This window comes from Manis javanica, chromosome 11 (assembly GCF_040802235.1).
Source record: "Manis javanica isolate MJ-LG chromosome 11, MJ_LKY, whole genome shotgun sequence".
In the NCBI taxonomy this organism is placed as follows: domain Eukaryota; kingdom Metazoa; phylum Chordata; class Mammalia; order Pholidota; family Manidae; genus Manis; species Manis javanica.
Genome location: NC_133166.1, coordinates 40,490,086 through 40,515,885, shown reverse-complemented (window position 1 = coordinate 40,515,885; position 25,800 = coordinate 40,490,086). Strand labels below are relative to the sequence as shown.

The window sequence follows — 25,800 nt, the reverse complement described above, 5'->3', positions numbered from 1 at the left end:
AAGGGACAGGGACCCCGGTGCTAGGGAGGCAGGGCGGCGGGACTGGTGAGCAGGTGCCTGGGACCGGCACCTGAGGACAAAGAATATCCCGCGTTTTTCCCTGTGGGACCGGTGGGTGGGTGCCTGAGAACGGCACCTGAGGACGGAAGAAATCGCGCGTTTTTCCCCTTTTTTTCTCTCTTTTTGGCGAGTGCTTTTTGGAAGCCTTGAAGGGACAGGGACCCCGGTGCTAGGGAGGCAGGGCGGCGGGACTGGTGAGCGGGTGCCTGGGACCAGTGCCTGAGGACAAAGAATATCGAGCGTTCCTTCCCTGCGGGACCGGTGGGTGGGTGCTTTTTGGAAGCCTTGAAAGGACAGGGACCCTGGTGCTAGGGAGACAGGGCAGCAGGACCAGTGAGCGGGTGCCTGGGACCGGCACGTGAGGACAAAAAAAAAAAAAAAAAAAAAAAATCACTTGTTTTTTCCTTTTTGTTGCTGTTGTTGTTTTGGTTTGGAGAGTGCTTTTTGGAAGTCTTAAAGGGGCAGGACAGGTCACTTAGACCAGAGGCAGGGAATCTGGGGATCTCTGGGCACTATAACCCCCTGGGCAGCAGGGAGCACAGAGGCCCCTTACGGAGATAAATAGTCTCCTGGCTGCTCCCCGTCCAACGGGGCTCCACCATTTTGGAGGAACAGCCCCAGCCAGGCCAAGCCCACAGCAACAGCGGAGATAAACCCCAAAGCAACTGGGCAGGAAGCAGAAGCCCTGTCTGCGCACAGCTGCCCAGCACAAGCCACTACAGGTCGCTATTCTCCCAGGAAAAGGCTACAAACCAACAAGAAGGGAAGCTCTTCCAGCGGTCACTTGTACCAGCTCTGCAAACTATCTCTATCACCATGAAAAGGCAAAACTACAGGCAGACAAAGATCACAGAGACAACACCTGAGAAGGAGACAGACCTAACTAGTCCTCCTGAAAAAGAATTCAAAATAAAAATCATGAACATGTTGACAGAGATGCAGAAAAAAATGCAAGAGCAATGGGATGAGATGCAGAGAAAAATGCAAGAGCAGTGGGATGAAGTCCGGAAGGAGATCACAGATGTCAGGAAAGAGATCACAGAAGTGAAACAATCCCTGGAAGGATTTATAAGCAGAATGGATAAGATGCAAGAGGCCATTGAAGGAATAGAAGCCAGAGAACAGGAACGTATAGAAGCTGACATAGAGAGAGATAAAAGGATCTTCAGGAATGAAACAACTCTAAGAGAAATATGTGACCAATACAAAAGGAAAAACATTCGTATTATAGGGATACCAGAAGAGGAAGAAAGAGGAAAAGGGATAGAAAGTGTCTTTGAAGAAATAATTGCTGAAAACTTCCCCAAACTGGGGGAGGAAATAATCGAACAGACCATGGAATTATACAGAACCCCCAACAGAAAGGATCCAAGGAGGACAACACCAAGACACATAATAATTAAAATGGCAAGGATCAAGGACAAGGAAAGAGTTTTAAAGGCAGCTAGAGAGAAAAAGGTCACCTATAAAGGAAAACCAATCAGGCTATCATCAGACTTCTCAACAGAAACCCTACAGGCCAGAAGAGAATGGCATGATATACTTAATGCAATGAAACAGAAGGGCCTTGAACCAAGGATACTGTATCCAGCACGACTATCATTTAAATATGATGGTGGGATCAAACAATTCCCAGACAAGCAAAAGCTGAGGGAATTTGCTTCCCACAAACCACCTCTACAGGGCATCCTACAGGGACTGCTCTAGATGGGAGCACCCCTAAAAAGAGAACAGAACAAAACACACAACATATGAAGAATGGAGGAGGAGGAATAAGAAGGGAGAGAAGAAAAGAATCTCCAGACAGTGTATATAACAGCTCAATAAGTGAGCTAAGTTAGGCAGTAAGATACTAAAGAAGCTAACCTTGAACCTTTGGTAACCACGAATCTAAAGCCTGCAATGGCAATAAGTACATATCTGTCAATAGTCACCCTAAATGTAAATGGACTTAATGCACCAATCAAAAGACATAGAGTAATAGAATGGATAAAAAAGCAAGACCCATCTATATGCTGCTTACAAGAAACTCACCTTAAACCCAAAGATAAGCATAGACTAAAAGTCAAGGGATGGAAAAACATATTTCAGGCAAACAACAGTGAGAAGAAAGCAGAGGTTGCAGTACTAATATCAGACAAGATAGACTTCAAAACAAAGAAAGTAACCAGAGATAAAGAAGGACACTACATAATGATAAAGGGCTCAGTCCAACAAGAGAACCTAACCATTCTAAATATATATGCACCCAACACAGGAGCACCAGCATATGTGAAACAAATACTAACAGAACTAAAGGGGAAAATAGACCTTTTAGGAGACTGCAACACACCACACACCCCAAAGGGTAGATCCACTGGGCAGAAAATAAGTAAGGACACAGAGGCACTGAACAACACACTAGAACAAATGGATCTAATAGACATCTACAGAACTCTACATCCAAAAGCAACAGGATACACATTCTTCTCAAGTGCACATGGAACATTCTCCAGAGTAGACCACATACTAGGCCACAAAAAGAGCCTCAGTAAATACCAAAAGATTGAAATCCTACCAACCAACTTTTCAGACCACAAAGGCATAAAACTAGAAATAAATAGTACAAAGAAAGCAAAAAGGCTCACAAAAACATGGACGCTTAACAACACGCTCCTAAATAATCAATAGATCAATGACCAAATCAAAATGGAGATCCAGCAATATATGGAAACAAAAGACAGCAACAACACTAAGCCCCAACTACTGTGGGACACAGCAAAAGCAGTCTTAAGAGGAAAGTATATAGCAATCCAGGCATATTTAAAAAAGGAAGAACAATCCCACATAAATGGTCTAACGTCACAATTATTGAAATTGGAAAAAGAAGAACAAATGAGGCCTAAGGTCAGCAGAAGGAGGGACATAATAAAGATCAGAGAAGAAATAAATAAAATTGAGAAGAATAAAACAATAGCAAAAATCAATGAAACCAAGAGCTGGGTCTTCGAGAAAATAAACGAAATAGATGAGCCTCTAGCCAGACTTATCAAGAGGAAAAGAGAGTCAACACAAATCAACAGTATCAGAAACGAGAAAGGAAAAATCACGACAGACCCCACAGAAATACAAAGAATTATTAGAGAGTACTATGAAAACCTATATGCTAACAAGCTGTGAAACCTAGGAGAAATGGACAACTTCCTAGAAAAATACAACCTTCCAAGACTGACCCAGAAAGAAACAGAAAATCTAAACTGACCAATTACCAACAAAGAAATTGAAGCGGTAATCAAAAAACTACCAAAGACAAAACCCCCGGGCCAGATGGAGTCACCTCAGAATTTTATTAGACATACAGGGAAGACATAATACCCTTTGTCTTTAAAGTTTTCCAAAAAATAGAAGAGGAGGGGATACGCCCAAACTCATTCTGTGAAGCTAACATCACCCAAATACCAAAACCAGGCAAAGACCCCACCAAAAAAGAAAACTACAGACCAATATCCCTGATGAACGTAGATGCAAAAATACTCAACAAAATATTAGCAAACCAAATTCAAAAATACATCAAAAGGATCGTACACCATGACCAAGTGGGATTCATCCCAGGGATGCAAGGATGATACAACATTCGAAAGTCCATCAACATCATCCACCACATCAACAAAAAGAAAGACAAAAATCACATGATCATCTCCATAGATACTGAAAAAGCATTTGACAAAATTCAACATCCATTCATGATAAAAACTCAGCAAAATGGGAATAGAGGGCAAGTACCTCAACATAATAAAGGCCATATATCATAAACCCACAGCCAACATTATATTGAACAGCAAGAAGCTGAAAGCTTTTCCTCTGAGATTGGGAACTAGACAGGAATGCCCACTCTCCCCACTGTTATTTAACATAGTACTGGAGGTCCTAGCCACGGCAATTAGACAAAACAAAGAAATACAAGGAATCCAGATTGGTAAAGAAGAAGCTAAACTGTCACTATTTGCAGATGACATGATACTATACATAAAAAACCCTAAAGACTCCACCCCAAAACTACTAGAACTGATATCGGAATACAGCAAAGTTGCAGGATACAAAATCAACACACAGAAATCTGTGGCTTTCCTATACACTAACAATGAACCAACAGAAAGAGAAATCAGGAACACAACTCCATTCACAATTGCATCAAAAAGAATAAAATAGCTAGGAATAAACCTAACCAAATAAGTGAAAGACTTATACTCTGAAAACTACAAGTCACTCTTAAGAGAAATTAAATGGGGACACTAACAGATGGAAACTCATCCCATGCTCATGGCTAGGAAGAATTAATATCGTCAAAATGGCCACCCTGCCCAAAGCAATATACAGATTTGATGCAATCCCTATGAAACTACCAGCAACATTCTTCAATGAACTGGAACAAATAATTCAAAAATTCATATGGAAACATCAAAGACCCTGAATAGCCAAAGCAATCCTGAGAAAGAAGAATAAAGTAGGGGGATCTCACTCCCCAACTTCAAGCTCTACTATAAAGCCATAGTAATCAAGACAATTTGGTACTGGCACAAGAAGAGAGCCACAGACCAATGGAACAGACTAGAGAATCCAGACATTAACCCAAACATATATGGTCAATTAATATTTGATAAAAGAGCCATGGACATACAATGGCGAAATGACAGTCTCTTCCACAGACGGTACTGGCAAAACTGGACAGCTACATGTAGGAGAATGAAACTGGACCATTGCCTAACCCCATATACAAAAGTAAACTCAAAATGGATCAAAGACCTGAATGTAAGTCATGAAACCATTAAACTCTTGGAAAAAAACAGGCAAAAACCTCTTAGACATAAACATGAGTGGCCTCTTCTTGAACATATCTCCCCGGGCAAGGAAAACAACAGCAAAAATGAACAAGTGGGACTATATTAAGCTGAAAAGCTTCTGTACAGCAAAAGACACCATCGATAGAACAAAAAGTAACAGTACAGTATGGGAGAATATATTTGAAAATGACAGATCCGATAAAGGCTTGACGTCTAGAATATATAAAGAGCTCACAAGCCTCAACAAACAAAAAACAAATAACCCAATTAAAAAATGGGCAGAGGAACTGAACAGACAGTTCTCTAAAAAAGAAATACAGATGGCCAGGAGACACATGAAAAGACGCTCCACATCGCTAATAATCAAATAAATGCAAATTAAAACTACAATGAGGTATCATCTCAGACCAGTAAGGATGGCTGCCATCCAAAAGACAAACAACAACAAATGTTGGCGAGGCTGTGGAGAAAGGGGAACCCTCCTACACTGCTGGTGGGAATGTAAATTAGTTCAACCATTGTGGAAAGCAGTATGGAGGTATATCAAAATCCTCAAAACAGACTTACCATTTGACCCAGTAATCCCACTCCTAGGAATTTACCCTAAGAATGCAGCAATCAAGTTTGAGAAAGACAGATGCACCCCTATGTTTATCTCAGCACTATTTACAATAGCCAAGAATTGGAAGCAACCTAAATGTCCATCGATAGATGAATGGATAAAGAAGATGTGGTACATATACACAATGGAATACTACTCAGCCATAAGAAAAGGGCAAATCCTACCATTTGCAGCAACATGGATGGACCTGGAGGGTATTATGCTCAGCAAAATAAGCCAAGCGCAGAAAGAGAAATACCAAATGATTTCACTCATCTGTGGAGTATAAGAACAAAGGAAAAACTGAAGGAACAAAACAGCAGCAGAATCACAGAAATCAAGAATGGACTAACAGATACCAAAGGGAAAGGGACTGGGGAGGATGGGTGGGTAGGGAGGGATAAGGGGGGGGTTAGAAGAAGGGGGGTATTAAGATTAGCATGCATGGGGGGGTGGGAGAAAGGGGAGGGCTGTACAACACAGAGAGGACAAGTAGTGACTCTACAACACTTTGCTATGCTGATGGACAGTGACTGTAAAGGGGTTCATAGGGGGAACCTGGTATAGGGGAGAGCCTAGTAAACATAATATTCATCATGTAAGTGTAGATTAATGATAACAAACAAACAAACAAAAAACACACACACACACACAAAAAAAAAGCAGTTCCTGTGTGGTGACCTCCAATGAGATCTACACAATGGTATAAAGGGCATATAAAAGTGTAGGCAAAGGGTTTGTTTGTGCTTATACAGAGGATCAAAGCCTAATTTGGCTACCCCGAAAATGATCTAAGATACGATATGAAAAAGAACTTCCAACATCAGCACTCTCTGGAAGACTCATGCCAGAAGATGATCATCAAAAAACCCCAACAAAGATCCACGTGCTGCTACAAGTGTAGATGCACTCATCCCACCAGTTCCCGGACTTGCCATGGGAATGAAGAAGGAGATATCTAAGCTGGCCTGTGCATACAGTAAAACAACAAATTTGACTGGATCTACACTGTTGGAACTCAACCAAGAATTAGGAGAAGTGCAAATTGTAGCACTCCAAAATCTTACAACTACAGACTATTTACTGTTAAAAGAACATATGGGATCTGAACAGTCCACAGGAATGGGTTGTTTTAATTTGTCTGATTTCTCTCAGACTGTTCAAGTTCAGTTGGACAATATCCACCATATCATAGATAAGTTTTCACAAATGCCTTAAGGATCAAGGTTTTCTTGGTTTCACTGGAGATGGCTGGTAATTATAGGTATGCTTTGGTTATGTAACGGTATTCCTATTATGTTAATGTGTGTGTGCAATTTAATTAGTAGTTTAAAACCTATACATGCTGAAGTTACTATACAAGAAGATATGTCAAAGAAATAATCAATCTTCCCGTGTTTTCTTCTGCCTGCTACTTCTATAGCTTTTCTTCTTCCTTCCTAATTACAACCCTGAAATAGAATTCGTGCCTCATATCGAATTTAACGTGTATCACAATTCTTCCAAGTGGTAAAGATACCTCAAGACAAATGCTGGGCATAGAAACCACAGGGCATAAATATGCAAAGAAGTAAAAAACTAACCTTTTCAAACAATAAGGCTTCTCTCTCACTTACCAACTTTACATTTCCCTGTATGGCCCCAGAAGATGACTGTTTAGCCAGAGACGGGTAAGATTCCTCAAGGGAGGAACAACCTAAGACAGGCACAGTCACAGGGGGGCCATCAGGTGAGGAATTGGGGATCAACAGAGGTGAAGCTTAGAACCTCCCCACCCCCTGTTCTGAGAGAAATCTGCTGCATCCATGGATGTTTTATTGCCCTTGTCTAGCCTGGATTAACACATAGTCTACAGGCACACACCTGATCATCTACATTTGCTCTCTTACAACACTAAACTATGTTTTCTACCTTTATCTTGCATCTACTTACCACTTCAGCATTTTATTAAAAATAATAATAATAAAGAGAGAAATGTGGTATCCACATATAAATCAAGTATAAAAATCAAACGAATATTCATATTTGATCTGTTTATAGTTCATAGTGCATGATCAAAACCAAAAGTTTCTGTGATGACTGCCCTTGTACTATTCACCAGGTAACTTATTCACTATGTAAGAATTTGTTCCCCATGTAAGAACTTGTTTGTTATGCTTCAGAAGATTGGAGACTGACGAAAATTAGGCTTGGGGTGAATTAATGATTATACATTGAGCATTGAGTCCCCTGTACAGAATTTTATCGTTGTTAACAACCATTTGATCAAAAAAATAGGAGAGATGCCCTCGCAAGGGGAGGAAGGGGAAAAAAAGGGAGGGGGGGAAATAATAAAGAAAAAAATAATAAATAAATAAAGTACACACTTCCAATTGTAAAGTGGGTAGGTGACCGGGATGTGGTGTATAGCATAAGGAATATGGTCAAGATATTGTGACAACTTGGTGTGGTGATGGCTGGTGCCTGGAATTATCATGTATGTGGGTGTTCGGTCGCTGTGTTGTGCACCTGAGGCTAATGTGGTGCTGTGTGTTGGCTGCCCTACAATAAAAAATAATCATCTGGAAAAAAAAATAGTGGATATTTAGAAAAGCTACAACTAGGACTTCTGCCTTCATCAGGCTTGATGCCTTTTCACTGGCTTCCCACCTGCTTTGGGAAGTTATCCTCTGTTTCCAATGAAAAGTATTGAAGATCCTCTACATTCTACTCACAGACATTAGTTTGGCCCTCACACCAATCTCACAAGGTGCGAGGGCCATACTATGGGGGAAGGACATACATCCCACGTATGTGAAGCTGAAACTGGCTTACACCTCCACCCTCTGGCAACGAGGACCTGTGCTTTCTCCCAGCCTGCAGAATGCTTGGATGGTAACCATGCCTGCTCACCAACACATATATCACCTTGTTTTCTCTGGGTTGACCCATAAACAACCAGTAATATGCTGGCAACATCCCCACGGAAGGATCATGGTCCATTATACCCCTGTGAGCTAAGATCAAACCGAACCAGAGGGACAGAAGTGTTGATCCTCACCTCACCAAAAAGGTGCATGGAAAGGCTCTCTATTCCAGCCAAACTGGTCTGGTCTCTGCACTGATTCCCATTTAAAAAAACGAAAACAAACAAAAAACTGGCATTTCCCTACATTTCTCCCTTCTGACTGCCCACACTGTTCTTCTTAATACCCCCTTTCCCTTCCCTTACAGGCCAGAATTCTGCCCATTCAAGAGTCACCTCTATATGGGGTCACTCTAGCCACCCACGTAATGTCCCAACACCTTAAGTTTATTGCCTCAGTTTACCTCTTTACTTAGGCTGGCACACTAAAAGCAGTAAAGTGAAGATTTATCTGGACTCTGGTTCTCCCAGAAGCAGACCCTGACATGAGAATTTGTGAGAAAGTCATTTCCTCAGCAGGTAGTCCCAAGAAAGATGGAGAGGGAGGGAGCAGAACAGGAAAGTCCCAGCTTCCGCTTGCTCCCTGGCTTCTCTGAAGGAGGAGGAAAGTCTCAGAGCCTGTCTGGCCTCAAAGGGAGGGAACCAAGTTCCCCACATCCCACTGTCAGTCAGTTGCCCGGGGAGGATGTGAACTCCCTGGCACGTCTGATCTCAGCGGAGGAGGAGGGTACAGTGGCTACAGAGGCTGAGGGGCAGTGCTCTGAGGAAAGTTGTTAGGTACCAGCCTTCAGAAGCAAAGTCCACAGAGGCTGGGCACAGGACACATGGAACCTGCCAAAAAGATCTGGGGGAGGGGGGGCACCCACCATATCTGCCACAAGGTCAAGGCAGGGCTGGCTTCATGAGCGTGCAACACATAGAGCTGCACAAGGCCTTGCCCACAGAAGGGCTCCACGCTTGGGACTTAATACTCTGCAGGCCCCACCTTGACAGTTCACAGTTTCACTTCTGACTGTGTGTTTTGTAAAGTGAAGTCCCGTGGGACAACAGAGCATGTTTAGGACACCTGGAACCTTGGTTCGTGTGTAGCCCCACTTCCCAGCTCCCTGGGGCTAATTCTTAGCCACCAGCTCAGCTGCTTGCCTGTGCCCAAACCTACCGTCCCCCAAAACTCCTAGCTTTGAAAACCAACAGGGCTGAGACCCACGAGGCTGTAATGATCTGACAAGCAGTTCTTGGAGGGCTTGAGAGGATGCAACTGCCTCAGGGCCCAGTTCAAGGGGCAGCCTTGGTGCCCAGATTAAGTAAAAGCAGCTCATTTCCTTATAATAAAGCATTGCCCTGAGGGCAATTTAGGACAGCCCCATTTAGGAGCCTGCTGGAACATTCTCCAGGGTGGAAACAGGTGAGCACCACCTTCCTGCTTTCCCTCCGCTTTGCTCCAGGCAAGAGGCACCAGCCCCTCCTCCTCTCCCCCACACTACCTTTATGCTCCCCCTTTGCTGCACTCCGACTGGCAAGGACTATCTTCACACACTGCTGCCACTGTGATCCTGAGCACCAGTATCCCCCATAAGGGACTTTCAACATGTGTTGGTGCCCTGGTTTTTGTGGCCATTGCCCAGAGGATGCCTTCTGATTGCTAGCTCTAAAGCCTGGTGGGGTCTGTGCTCCTGAGTCCCACGAACTGTAATCAGGTCATTCTAGGTGGGCCAACATCCCAGAGATACTGCACTGACAGCAGCCTGAAACATACCCCCATCCTCCTCAGAAAGAGTCTTGTCCAGGAGCGTTTGGCCTGGGAGCAGGCTCCCAGTATGGCACACTTCAAAGGGCCTGTGGAGGTGTCGGGGAATGAAGGATGGTGGATGAAGTCTTTGAGCTCTCCCCTCACTACAGCTCACCAGTACCTCCCCCAAAGGAGCTTATACCTTTGTCTTAGGTTACCTAACAATCATTACCCCTCAACAGGGTGATCACCCTTGTATGGCTCCCCATTATCTATGGGGACTTTAGTCCAAACTTTCTCCCATTACATATGGAGACTTTCAGTCTAAGTGACATCAAAACTTTGACATAATGTGGCTTCCACTACCTCTTACCACCATCCTTCCCTGCCCTCCTGAACTCCTTAGCCTCTTGCCTGCACACTTTGTATGCGTACCACTTACCTACTAACCTGTACTTACCAAAATCACACCAACCTCGTTCTCGAATGCTCTTCTTCCCATCCGTTTAGTTTGTCAAATACTTACTTTTTCTTTATACAATCATCATCCTTTCTGAAGCCTCTACCACATCCCTTAGAAGTGACCACTATTGCTTTTTCCCCTAAACACACATTTCTGATATTTCGTTTATAATATATTTGTCCATATGCTGCACTAAATTATGTGACCTTTTATAAAAATACTATGCTATTCACCTTAACATTCCCAGTGTCTAACATATTTCCTGAATAAAATAAACACAAAATAACCTTCAGTTTTTAAACTAATTACCTTGTTTGATGCCCTAAATATGATGGATGAATGTGGTTTTCTATGAGCTAAGACTACCAGAAGATAGGTAAGAAAGACACTAACGAGTGATCCTTGGGGAATAAACATACCCACTTTGTACAAAGTAAATTCTTAACGCAAAGTAAATTCATTAGTGTGATTAACAGCAACAAGATCTCATCTAGCTGAATGTTTTCTTGGAGCTACAACCTCTAAATCCCAAGGCATTTTGTACAGTCGATTAATTCTAAGTAGATTTTCAAAAGTACAAAGAGCTTTCTTACCTGTGTTCCAGTTCTCGAATGGACAGTATCACTCCTGAAGTCGATGACTTCTGCCGTACAGTAGCCAAAAAGGTGAATTCACTCTTATTCCGGAACAGCTGAATTAATTTCTCACTCACATGAGGGGCTGCATAGATCTCTCTTTCTGTATCTAGGAGTCAGGAGGGAAGAGCAGGAGAAACCAGAGGGGAGAAAGAGGCGAGAACAAGGAGAAGGAAAGAGAAAAAATGTAGGAGGAAAAAGGGAACATGAGAAGAAGAGGAGAGAAGAGATGCAGTTTAAACTACCATGTCCAAAGGCTCCAGGTGGCATTTTTCATTCCCCCCTCCCACCAATAGTTTTCCTTTTCAGGAGCCATCTAGCTGCATTCATTCAGTGCAAAACCCGGAAATGCTATCTCTGTCACCATGACCACTTGTCACTTTGACAAGTTTACAATTGGCCAGCCAGTGATTTTTCTGACAGGAGTTTTGATGGGACACTGAGCAATTTGGCCCAGTACAGATTAAGATGCTATAAATAAGGTGAGAAGCAGTCATAAATGGGATCGGAAATTCAGAGAATCCTGAGTCTAGTAGGATCCAAATGCTGCTCAGCAGGCTCTAATTTCACTTTTCCCATGGACTTGATTTCTTTCTCTCTACAATGCATGTAGGAAACCTGTCTTTGCCTTGTGCCCAGCAGAGATTTACTAGCACTAATAATACCAGACAATTCTGCTTTTGCTTAAAGAATACAAGGCATGATCTCTAAGTGTGCCTGGAATTTTCCTGTTAACAGTGGATAACTTCCCTCATGAAATATTTATTAAAGCTGAGGCAAATTCAGCAGACCTACAGGTGTGTGAGTCCACCTACTACTGCTCCCAGACAGGAATCTTTCTGCAACATTCACATAAGGAGACATCCATCATTTTATACTCAGACTCATCCTTACTGTGATACACTGGGTGTTCTCTCATCTTACACTACACTTCTCAGCTCCCAAGGTGGGCACTAAGGAAGTAGAGGTAGAGAAACCTATTCGGGCAACAACAAATGAACACCAAAGGCACGTTTGGTGGCTTCTTCATGCCCCACCCACATTCTCTGTCTAATAATCACTTGATTATTAGATCCTGTACAAGGCTTTTTAGGAATCTTTGCAAAACACAGAACTTCAAAGGCTATGTTAGTCAAGCAACATCACGGACTTGCATACGGACCTCAAAGAACCTCATCTTAAAGCACAGCTTCTAACAAGAAAAAAATCTTGAGTTTCTTGACCTTGGGCTCAATGTTCTCATATGCAAAATGAGGGAGCAGACTAGGTGATTTCTCAGGACCCCCAGCCTTCTGCATCCTATGAATTGCTGTTTCAAGTGGGCAGTACAGAAAGAACACCAGTCTTCCAGCTGCAGGAGTCTCGACCACCAGATGGCAGGACACAAGGCTGGTCCCCTCCCAAGGACGCAGCCTTTTGGGCAGAGCACCTGCCAACAAAACACCTACCAGGAGGATGTTTGCTTTTCTAGCCAAAGAAAGGCCATCACTCCTTTACTATGAAGTGATATGCTGTAAACTGTTACCGAAAGCTGAGATAAGAGACAGTCACTAAGGGAATGTTTCTACACCTTCTACAAAACCCCAGCTGAAGACATTTCAGGATGATATTCAAGACCTGTTGAATGGATAAACAAATCATTTTTACAAACTGTAGCTCATTAGGAAATGTTTGCTAACATTTTCATTGGCTTTCATGATTAATTTTTATGTTTCTTTCCTTTTTGCCATTTCCTTTTCTCATCAATTAGGAATCAACTGATTGCTAGTGCCTTCATAGATGGCTCTGAAGCTTGGGCCCAAGGAAAAGAGGCCCATGATCAAATCAGCAATGCCTGCTGGGGGAATCAGATACGAATATCACTGTGGGTATCCTCACCTCTCAATTCTCCCCAAGTATCATCCAACCCCATGGCCAATGATCCTCAAATTTATATCCACAATCCCAACCTCTCCCTTAAGCAATGTATATTCAATATCCTTAATATCTCTGTATGACTGTCTAGTAGGCATTTCAAGTTGTATATGCCCATATCAGAGCTCTTATTTTCTCCTCCAACTATCCATTTTCTCCTAGAGTTTCCAGGCCTAATAAATGGAACTACCTAGTTTCTCAAGCCAAAAAAACTGAAAAAGTTGTCCTTTATTTTCCCCTTCCTTCTATCCCCCATATCCAACTCAACAGCAAAAACACAAGGACTCCATGTCAGGGATCTGTCCCTTTCCTGCAACTCCACTCTTAAAACTCTCATCTAAGCTGCTATCCTCTCTCCCTCAGGCACCTCCACTGGCTTCCAAAGGTCTCCCTGTTTCCGTAACATCTTCTGTTGTCCATTCTCCGCATGGAGCCAGAGTTCTCTTCTTGAAAGCCTAAGTTAGAATCATTTCAGTCTCTTGCTTAAAGCCCTCCAATGGCTTCCCAGTGTTCCCAGGATAAATTCCAGCTCTTTACTATGGCGCACAAGGTCACCCACAAACTGACTCTTACTTTTCTGCCCTCTCCCACTTTTACCCATTTGGTTGCCAGAGCACCCCAAGCCCACTCCTGCCTCAGAGTCTTTGTATTCTTCCTGCTGCCCACAGCACTCAACTCCCGCTCTTCAAAGGACTGGCTCCTCCACCCTCAGCCTGCCCATCAAAAGCAACCTCCTGGGCACTCCCGCCAAAGCTTAATGTCTCATACACCACTCTGGTTACTTTCTCCACACCGCTTATCATAATATGTTATTGTAACCAGTTTTATTTCCTTGTATCACCTATCATAATCTTGTTTCATATTTCTTACTTTATTCCCTTTCTTTCTCCACTAGACTCTAATTTACATGAGGGCAGGATATCTATTATTCATTGTTGTAGTTCTCAGAGCCTGGCATAGTGGAGGCCAAATAGCTATGCAATAAAAACTTATAATTTTCCATTTATTTTTTATTATTTATATTATTACTTCAAGTAACCGCAAGTATTACATCCAGAAAATGGAATGATACCATTTGAAAAAGGAGATAAATGAGTACTTCAAGTGTCAGTGGCTATCAAATCAAAATAATGTTCCATGCTAATTCCAAGCCTCTCCTGTTTATCGGACAACTCATCTAACAGTCTAATTCAATCCAACCACACTTCTGCTCACTCAACCCTCTGAGAAAACTGAACATTTCTGTTTTTTTTCTCAAGGTATCATTGATATACACTGTTATAAAGGTTTCACATGAGCATCATTGGAAAACTGAACATTTCTTTTGCCAACCTTTCTCATTTCTCTTTGTAAATGATTGGCACATAGAAGTAAAGACCCCATCAGCACTCACTGGAGTGAAATGTAAAAAGATCTATTTTGATCCATTGACACATTATGTGCAGTCTCATTTTCAGAAACATTCTTTCAAGTGAAATGTTTACCATAATTCAGCTACTAAAAGAACTCAAGAAAGTAATCTCTCTTCTTATAACATAGAGGCAAGAACACTGGAGATTTCAAGAGACAGACTACTACTGAGTTTTGCAGGTAACTAGCCACGTGGCCTTAGATAAGACACTACCTCTCTGAGCCTCACATGCCACATTTGAAAATTGGGAGAATGGAACTCCATGAGCTTCAAGTTCTCTCCTAGACAGTTTATTTCTGTTTACTTTACCCTGCTCCTAGCTGCCCACCAAAAGAGGATACTGAGGGTGTCTTTCATCTGCAGAGCACCTATTCTACAATTTTTCCTCCCCTGATTTTCCAAAGCAACATCAAGTTGTCAATTACTGAAAACAGTGACATGTCACCCCCTTTGCAGTAGCCTACTTTTTCTGGAACTTAAAAGAACCACCAATGAAAACCAGTTAATGAGAACCTTTAGTGAATATTATACTTCCATATGCAACTACTATAATGTTTGCTGTATTATTTGAGAATATCCAATTCTGCTGGAGAGAAGAGAAGCAAGGGGGATGGATAATGCTCATAGGAAGTGTTAAGTGTAGATAGCAAGTTGGAAACCTGTGAAACACGTTAAACATAAATCAAATAAGTTGAACATAGTATGCTGAACATAAATAAAAAGGATTAGAGTTACTTATAAGAAGGGGGTAGAACAACCCAGTCATAATATACATATCATACCGCCTTCAGAATGACAGCTATGTCATGCTTAAATGTGACAACTATCGTCGACACCCATTCCATTCCCATTCCAGCCCCACATGCATTCTCCCTGAGAAATGCTAATAAAATCTGTCACTACTCATTAAATTGGCTGGTCTCTCCCACACAGGGAGCATATTGGCTCCAGGCATCACCCATCTGCTGAACTCCTGTTTTCTAATCTCAGCTCCAGTCCATGCAAGCAGAGCATCATTGAGGAAGCTGATCGGGCTGAGACTGAGTGTATGAACGATGCATCATGCAGGAATCCGGTGTGGTGGCCCATCCATCCCTACCACGCCTGCACTCTGTTCTACTCCATCTCTTTCCCCAGCTTCCTCCTGAATAGTTTTATGTAATAGGCCACATGATGCAAGCATCTGAATTTGGACTTTCTGTGAGGTGTTCTGTGACCTCTGGGAGTATACTTGGAGGCTACCATTGTATGACGGTCACCTGCCACACAACAACCACTTACACTGAAAGAATGTCATTCAAATACTCAGAGATTACGTAAGAAGTACTGACTCAGCAAGGGTTAAGTGCTTTTTCTTTCCTAGGATGAAAGGGCTCTCCCTAGTCATTTTTAAAGAAAGACTAAAAATGCTAATGTGGTGATTAAGCATCAGTTTAAAAGTGTTGGTTGAAGGGAAGAGAGTGGAGAAGAAATTAAATGAAATTCACACTCTTCTCTAATTCAGGAGCAATTTTATTTCCCTCTTCCCTGACTTACAGGATGAGGAGGATGATGATTTTCATTGCCAACAAACATCCCTGTGTTTCATTTGTGCCAGGCACTGTGCTGGGCATCAGGGAAACAAGAACAAAAGTACAGTTTCTGCCTTCAAGGATAGATGCACAAGGAAGACAGCTACGTAGTGACATCAGGCAGAGTGGAGCAATGCACAAAGGAGGAAAGGCCCACGGAGGCTGGGAATGACAGTGCAGAATGTATCACTGAGGCCGATCAAAAAAGATGAATAAAGCATCAAAAGATGAATTTACCAGGCAGGGGAGGGGAAAGGAGGGCATTTGCTGAGGGACTGCCGTGTGGATGTGAACACCTGTGTTTCCCATTACCCTGGCATTTTTCTTCCTTTGCAACTGTGTATCAAAAAGTCCAGCAGGAAAGCATCTATTCAACCTAATATTGGAGGGAACTCTCCACCAACCCAAGAGTCGAGAGAACAAAAACAGCAGCAGAACATGACAAGACAAACACCAGGGCAAAATGCCTCAGCCTTGATTGATGGAGAATTCAGGAAACATCTCAGTAATTACAGCATGTTTACACCAAGAACCTCAGCATGCGGTGGAGTCCTGATACAGACGTAATACATCCTTCCAGCTTGAGTCCCATGTAGGTTAAGATTGGCCCCAAAGGTAAAGCAACATTTGCTAATTTGGAATGGCAGTAGGCTTTTCACTTTTGAGTGCAGAGAAAATTTGACAGCTCAGAACCGCCTACCATCCAGTGAGTAATTCCTGCAATGGGGAGGGAGAACAGTGTCCCACTGATTGGTCCTGTAGCCCTTCTTGAGAAAGTCAGATGTTCCATATCCACACCACTTTCAAAGAAGCAGAAATTACAAGAAGGAAGAAGTGGCAACACCAGGAGACTCCCACTTAATATGTAAACAATTTCTGTGTACCAACAAATTCATAAGAATTTGTTGTAAAACTCCATCAGCTCCAGATACCAGAAGAATAAAAAGCAAGCGTGTTTACAGTTTATTATGGTGCCAAGGTCAGGGCTCACTGCTTTGCACACACTGTCCTACTTACAATAACCTTAAAAGTCATCATTGTTCCAAGTAGTGACTCTATAGCAACTTACTATGCTGATGGACAGTGACTGTAATGGGGTATGTGGTGGGGACTTGATAATAGGGGGGAATGTAGTAACCAGTGTTGCTCATGTGAAACCTGAGCATAAGACTGTATATCAATGATACCTTAATAAAAATAAATTAATTAAATTTTTTACAAGTAGTCATTATTCCTTCTCTTATTTTATAGATGAGAAAACTAAGGCTTACAGAATTTAAGTTATTTTCTAAAAGACACTGAGCTAGAAAGCCATGGTGCCAAGATTCCAACCTGGCTGGCTGGTTCCACAAGCTACCCTCTTCAGTGTACTACACCTGCTAGTTGCCAATATGTGTGATCTTGCTGCTTGGTCCACGTGAAAAAGGGACAGATCACCATCATACACCCAGTGCTTGACATTTCATATATGCCCAGGAACCAACTACCAATGATCTATTTGCATAACCCCTATGAATGTGGATATCCCTTGGGGAAGAAACCAAGGCACAGCAGTTTTATGCCTTCGGCAAGTAAATGGAAATAAAGTTGAGTCTTGCCCTAGCTGTGTCAAATCATGACACCCTATGGTATTTGCTGAGGACTCCCGCTTACATTTTCATCCTCATGTCTTTCCTCTCTCCCACCCTCCTCACTCCTGCACTCCAGCCACACAGGCCTCCTTCTTCTTCCCAGGGCCACGTTCCTTGACACCATCATGCACCGCCATCTGCAGCAACCCCTCCTCTTTCGTCACTGGGTCCCAGCTTCAGTTACTCCTTCAGGCCAGCTTTCTCTGCCACGTAGGCCGGCTCAGGTTCCCTGAGTTTTGTCTTCCTTGTACTGATCACAACCATGTTTTGTGTGTGTAATCATTTCATTGTATAATCATTCATCAACGGTTATCACACCCACCAGGCTGTAAATCTAGTGTAGTTCCAATTCATACCCCACTCTGTTGTGCCAGGCACGTGATAGAGCCGCAGCAAATATTTGTTGCATTATTAAGTAACACATCTTGACCACAAAGTCTGGAACACAACAAAGGAGATTTACCAGACACTCAACTATAACCCCAATCTGCTGGGAAAAAAATACATTAAAATAATGAGCTGCCTAAGGAATAAAGCCAGCTAAGCATTCCCAACTCTTTCATTAGAGGACTAAACTTAAGGAATCCTGTGACACATGGTATTAATCAATTTTCTGTAATTACTATGTGACTCAATCAAAAGAAATTCCAGTTCCTTCATAATTTTATTAATTAGATAAGCACAGTAAGGTAGCTGAGCACATCTCCTAAACATTTAAAAATACCAGCAAGGGGAGGCGGGAGCCAAGATGGCGGCGTGAGTAGAGCAGTGGAAATCTCCTCCCAAAAACACATAGAGCTATGAAAATATAACAAAGAAAAATCTTCCTAAAATAGAGACCACAGGACACAGGACAACATCCAGACCACATCCACACCTGCAAGAACCCAGCGCCTTGTGAAGGGGGTAAGATACAAGCCCCAGCCCGGCGGGACCCGAGCGCCCCTCCCCCCGGCTCCCGGCGGGTGGAGAGAAACCGGAGCAGTTTTTTTTTTTGGCAAGCGCTTTTTGGAAGCCTTAGAGGGACGGGCCCCCGTTGCTGGGGAGGCAGGGTGGCGGGACCGGTGAGGAGGTGCCTGGGAACGGCGCCGGAGGACAAAGAATATCCCGCGTTTCTCCCTGCGAGACCTGGGGGCGGGTGCCTGAGACCGGTGCCTGAGGACGGAGGAGGTCGCGCGTTTTTCCCCTTTTTTTTTTTTCTCTTTTTGGCAAGCGCTTTTTGGAAGCCTTGAAGGGACGGGGACCCCAGTGCTAGGGAGGCACGGTGGCGGGACTGGTGAGCGGGTGGCTGGGACCGGCGCCTGAGGACAAAGAATATCCCCCGTTTTTCCCTGTGGGACCGGTGGGCGGGTGCCTGAGACCGGCACTTGAGGACAGAGGAAATCGCGCGTTTTTCCCCTTTTTTTTTTCTCTTTTCTGCGAGTGCTTTTTGGAAGCCTAAAAGGGACAGGGACCCCGGTGCTAGGGAGGCAGGGCGGCGGGACTGGTGAGCGGGTGCCTGGGACCGGCACCTGAGGACAAAGAATATCCCGCATTTTTCCCTGTGGGACCGGTGGGTGGGTGCCTGAGACCAGCACCTGAGGACGGAAGAAATCGCGCGTTTTTCCCCTTTTTTTTCTCTCTTTTTGCCAAGTGCTTTTTGGAAGCCTTGAAGGGACAGGGACCCCGGTGCTAGGGAGGCAGGGCGGCGGGACTGGTGAGCGGGTGCGTGGGACCAGTGCCTGAGGACCAAGAATATTGAGCGTTCCTTCCCTGCGGGACCGGTGGGTGGGTGCTTTTTGGAAGCCTTGAAAGGACAGGGACCCTGGTGCTAGGGAGACAGGGCAGCAGGACCAGTGCGCGGGTGCCTGGGACCGGCACCTGAGGAAAAAAAAAAAAAATCGCGTGTTTTTTCTTTTTTTTTCCTTTCTGTTCCCTCTCTCATTGTTGCTGTTGTTGTTTTGGTTTGGAGAGTGCTTTTTGGAAATCTTAAAGGGGCAGGACAGGTCACTTAGACCAGAAGCAGGGAATCTGGGGATCTCTGGGCACTCTAATCCCCTGGGCAGCAGGGAGCACAGAGGCCCCTTACGGAGATAAATAGTCTCCTGGCTGCTCCCCCTCTAACGGGGCTCCACCATTTTGGAGGAACAGCCCCAGCCAGGCCAAGCCCACAGCAACAGTGGAGATAAACCCCAAAGCAACTGGGCAGGAAGCAGAAGCCCTGTCTGCGCACAGCTGCCCAGCACAAGCCACTAGAGGTCGCTATTCTCCCAGGAAAAGGCTACAAACCAACAAGAAGGGAAGCTCTTCCAGCGGTCACTTGTACCAGCTCTGCAGACTATCTCTATCACCATGAAAAGGCAAAACTACAGGCAGACAAAGATCACAGAGACAACACCTGAGAAGGAGACAGACCTAACTAGTCCTCCTGAAAAAGAATTCAAAATAAAAATCATGAACATGCTGACAGAGATGCAGAAAAAAATGCAAGAGCAATGGGATGAGATGCAGAGAAAAATGCAAGAGCAGTGGGATGAGATGCAGAGAAAAATGCAAGAGCAGTGGGATGAAGTCCGGAAGGAGATCACAGATGTCAGGAAAGAGATCACAGAAGTGAAACAATCCCTGGAAGGATTTATAAGCAGAATGGATAAGATGCAAGAGGCCATTGAAGGAATAGAAGCCAGAGAACAGGAACGTATAGAAGCTGACATAGAGAGAGATAAAAGGATCTCCAGGAATGAAACAACACTAAGAGAAATATGTGACCAATACAAAAGGAAAAACATTCGTATTATAGGGATACCAGAAGAGGAAGAAAGAGGAAAAGGGATAGAAAGTGTCTTTGAAGAAATAATTGCTGAAAACTTCCCCAAACTGGGGGAGGAAATAATCGAACAGACCATGGAATTATACAGAACCCCCAACAGAAAGGATCCAAGGAGGACAACACCAAGACACATAATAATTAAAATGGCAAGGATCAAGGACAAGGAAAGAGTTTTAAAGGCAGCTAGAGAGAAAAAGGTCACCTATAAAGGAAAACCAATCAGGCTAACATCAGACTTCTCAACAGAAACCCTACAGGCCAGAAGAGAATGGCATGATATACTTAATGCAATGAAACAGAAGGGCCTTGAACCAAGGATACTGTATCCAGCACAACTATCATTTAAATATGATGGTGGGATCAAACAATTCCCAGACAAGCAAAAGCTGAGGGAATTTGCTTCCCACAAACCACCTCTACAGGGCATCCTACAGGGACTGCTCTAGATGGGAGCACCCCTAAAAAGAGCACAGAACAAAACACACAACATATGAAGAAGGGAGGAGGAGGAATAAGAAGGGAGAGAAGAAAAGACTCTCCAGACAGTGTATATAACAGCTCAATAAGCGAGCTAAGTTAGGCAGTAAGATACTAAAGAAGCTAACCTTGAACCTTTGGTAACCACGAATCTAAAGCCTGCAATGGCAATAAGTACATATCTCTCAATAGTCACCCTAAATGTAAATGGACTTAATGCACCAATCAAAAGACATAGAGTAATAGAATGGATAAAAAAGCAAGACCCATCTATATGCTGCTTACAAGAAACTCACCTTAAACCCAAAGATAAGCATAGACTAAAAGTCAAGGGATGGAAAAACATATTTCAGGCAAACAACAGTGAGAAGAAAGCAGGGGTTGCAGTACTAATATCAGACAAAATAGACTTCAAAACAAAGAAAGTAACAAGAGATAAAGAAGGCCACTACATAATGATAAAGGGCTCAGTCCAACAAGAGGATATAACCATTCTAAATATATATGCACCCAATACAGGAGCACCAGCATATGTGAAGCAAATACTAACAGAACTAAAGAGGGAAATAGACTGCAATGCATTCATTGTAGGAGACTTCAACACACCACTCACCCCAAAGGATAGATCCACCGGGCAGAAAATAAGTAAAGACACACAGGCACTGAACAACACACTAGAACAGATGGACCTAATAGACATCTATAGAACTCTACATCCAAAAGCAACAGGATATACATTCTTCTCAAGTGCACATGGAACATTCTCCAGAATAGACCACATACTAGCTCACAAAAAGAGCCTCAGTAAATTCCACAATATTGAAATTCTACCAACCAATTTTTCAGACCACAAAGGTATGAAAGTAGAAATAAATTCTACAAAGAAAACAAAAAGGCTCACAAACACATGGAGGCTTAACAACATGCTACTAAATAATCAATGGATCAATGAACAAATCAAAATAGAGATCAAGGAATATATAGAAACAAATGACAACAACAACACTAAGCCCCAACTTCTGTGGGATGCAGCGAAAGCAGTCTTAAGAGGAAAGTATATAGCAATCCAGGCACACTTGAAGAAGGAAGAACAATCCCAAATGAATAGTCTAACATCACAATTATTAAAACTGGAAAAAGAAGAACAAATGAGGCCTAAAGTCAGCAGAAGGAGGGACATAATAAAGATCAGAGAAGAAATAAACAAAATTGAGAAGAATAAAACAATAGCAAAAATCAACGAAACCAAGAGCTGGTTCTTTGAGAAAATAAACAAAATAGATAAGCCTCTAGCCCAACTTATTAAGAGAAAAAGAGAGTCAACACAAATCAACATAATCAGAAATGAGAATGGAAAAATCACGACAGACTCCACAGAAATACAAAGAATTATTAAAGACTACTATGAAAACCTATATGCCAACAAGCTGGAAAACCTAGAAGAAATGGACAACTTCCTAGAAAAATACAACCTCCCAAGACTGACCAAGGAAGAAACACAAAAGTTAAACAAACCAATTACAAGCAAAGAAATTGAAACAGTAATCAAAAAACTACCCAAGAACAAAACCCCGGGGCCGGACGGATTTACCTCGGAATTTTATCAGACACACAGAGAAGACATAATACCCATTCTCCTTAAAGTGTTCCACAAAATAGAAGAAGAGGGAATACTCCCAAACTCATTCTATGAAGCCAACATCACCCTAATACCAAAACCAGGCAAAGACCCCACCAAAAAAGAAAATTACAGACCAATATCCCTGATGAACGTAGATGCAAAAATACTCAATAAAATATTAGCAAACAGAATTCAACAGTATATCAAAAGGATCATACACCATGACCAAGTGGGGTTCATCCCAGGGATGCAAGGATGGTACAACATTCGAAAATCCATCAACATCATCCACCACATCAACAAAAAGAAAGACAAAAACCACATGATCATCTCCATAGATGCTGAAAAAGCATTTGACAAAATTCAACATCCATTCATGCTAAAAACTCTCAGCAAAATGGGAATAGAGGGCAAGTACCTCAACATAATAAAGGCCATATATGATAAACCCACAGCCAGCATTATACTGAACAGCGAGAAGCTGAAAGCATTTCCACTGAGATCGGGAACCAGACAGGGATGCCCACTCTCCCCACTGTTATTTAACATAGTACTGGAGGTCCTAGCCACGGCAATCAGACAAAACAAAGAAATACAAGGAATCCAGATTGGTAAAGAAGAAGTTAAACTGTCACTATTTGCAGATGATATGATACTGTACATAAAAAACCCTAAAGACTCCACTCCAAAACTACTAGAACTGATATCGGAATACAGCAAAGTTGCAGGATACAAAATCAACACACAGAAATCTGTAGCTTTCCTATACACTAACAACGAATCAATAGAAAGAGAAATCAGGAAAACAATTCCATTCACCATTGCATCAAAAAGAATAAAATACCTAGGAATAAACCTAACCAAGGAAGTGAAAGACTTATACTCTGAAAACTACAAGTCACTCTTAAGAGAAATTAAAGGGGACACTAATAAATGGAAACTCATCCCATGCTCATGGCTAGGAAGAATTAATATCGTCAAAATGGCCATCCTGCCGAAAGCAATATACAAATTTGATGCAATCCCTCTCAAATTACCAGCAACATTCTTCAATGAATTGGAACAAATAATTCAAAAATTCATATGGAAACACCAAAGACCCCGAATAGCCAAAGCAATCCTGAAAAAGAAGAATAAAGTAGGGGGGATCTCACTCCCCAACTTCAAGCTCTACTACAAAGCCATAGTAATCAAGACAATTTGGTACTGGCACAAGAACAGAGCCACAGACCAGTGGAACAGATTAGAGACCCCAGAAATTAACCCAAACATATATGGTCAATTAATATTTGATAAAGGAGCCATGGACATACAATGGCAAAATGACAGTCTCTTCAACAGATGGTGCTGGCAAAACTGGACAGCTACATGTAGGAGAATGAAACTGGACCATTGTCTAACCCCATATACAAAGGTAAACTCAAAATGGATCAAAGACCTGAATGTAAGTCATGAAACCATTAAACTCTTGGAAAAAAACATAGGCAAAAACCTCTTAGACATAAACATGAGTGATCTCTTCTTGAACATATCTCCCCGGGCAAGGAAAACAACAGCAAAAATGAGCAAGTGGGACTACATTAAGCTGAAAAGCTTCTGTACAGCGAAAGACACCATCAATAGAACAAAAAGGAACCCTACAGTATGGGAGAATATATTTGAAAATGACAGATCTGATAAAGGCTTGACGTCCAGAATATATAAAGAGCTCACACGCCTCAACAAACAAAAAACAAATAACCCAATTAAAAAATGGGCAGAGGAACTGAACAGACAGTTCTCCAAAGAAGAAATACAGATGGCCAAGAGACACATGAAAAGATGCTCCACATCGCTAATTATCAGAGAAATGCAAATTAAAACTACAATGAGGTATCACCTCACACCAGTAAGGATAGCTGCCATCCAAAAGACAAAGAACAACAAATGTTGGCGAGGCTGTGGAGAAAGGGGAACCCTCCTACACTGCTGGTGGGAATGTAAATTAGTTCAACCATTGTGGAAAGCAGTATGGAGGTGCATCAAAATGCTCAAAACAGACCTACCATTTGACCCAGGAATTCCACTCCTAGGAATTTACCCTAAGAACGCAGCAATCAAGTTTGAGAAAGACAGATGCACTCCTATGTTTATCGCAGCACTATTTACAATAGCCAAGAATTGGAAGCAACCTAAATGTCCATCTGTAGATGAATGGATAAAGAAGATGTGGTACATATACACAATGGAATACTACTCAGCCATAAGAAGTGGAAAAATCCAACCATTTGCAGCAACATGGATGGAGCTGGAGAGTATTATGCTCAGTGAAATAAGCCAAGCGGAGAAAGAGAAATACCAAATGATTTCACTCATCTGAGGAGTATAGGAACAAAGGAAAAACTGAAGGAACAAAACAGCAGCAGAATTACAGAACCCAAAAATGGACTAACAGGTACCAAAGGGAAAGGAACTGGGGAGGATGGGTGGGCAGGGAGGGATAAGGGGGGGGAAGAAGAAGGGGGGTATTAAGATTAGCATGCATGGGGGGGAGGGAGAAAGGGGAGGGTGGGCTGCACAACACAGAGAGGACAGGTAGTGACTCTACAACATTTTGCTAAGCTGATGGACAGTAACCGTAATGTGGTTGTTAGGGGGGACCTGATATAGGGGAGAGCATAGTAAACATAGTATTCTTCAGGTAAGTGTAGATTAAAAATTTAAAAAAAAAAAAAAGAAAGAAAGAAAGAAAAGGGGGATTACTCCTTAACAGGATAAAACTATTGGTAAATCAAAGATCAACGCATGCTTTAAATATCCTTAATGTTGATCACTTAAAGGGTGTCAGATGATCAGCTATGGAGGTACTCTTTTCTGATAATATTCCTTTCTCTTAATTAAAAAAAAAAAAAAAAGCAGTTACTGTGTGCTGACCTCCAATGAGTTCTGCACAGTGGTATAGAGGGCATGTCAAAGTGTGGGCAAAGGGTCTGTTTGTTTCTACGCAGAAGATCAAGGCCTAGCTTGGATACCCAGAAAATGAACTAAGATACGATATGAGGAGGAGCTTCCGGCATCAGCACTCTCTGGAGGACTCGTGCCGGGGGATGATCATCAAAAAGCCTCCACAGGGATCCAGACGATGCTGCGGTTGTGGCTGCATCCAGCCCACCA

The 25,800-nt window shown here is 42.6% G+C and overlaps 1 protein-coding gene across 2 annotated transcripts in view; it reads right to left on the bottom strand.

Annotated features, from left to right (window-relative positions):
• The window catches only part of NELL1 (neural EGFL like 1), an 865,070-nt gene that overhangs the window by 772,290 nt on the left and 66,980 nt on the right, over positions 1–25,800 (bottom strand). For both annotated transcript variants that reach the window (XM_037027141.2, XM_073216324.1), the window contains exon 3: positions 11,172–11,322. In XM_037027141.2, coding sequence (XP_036883036.2) covers positions 11,172–11,322 — 151 coding nt within the window. The remainder of the gene's footprint in view (positions 1–11,171; positions 11,323–25,800) is intronic.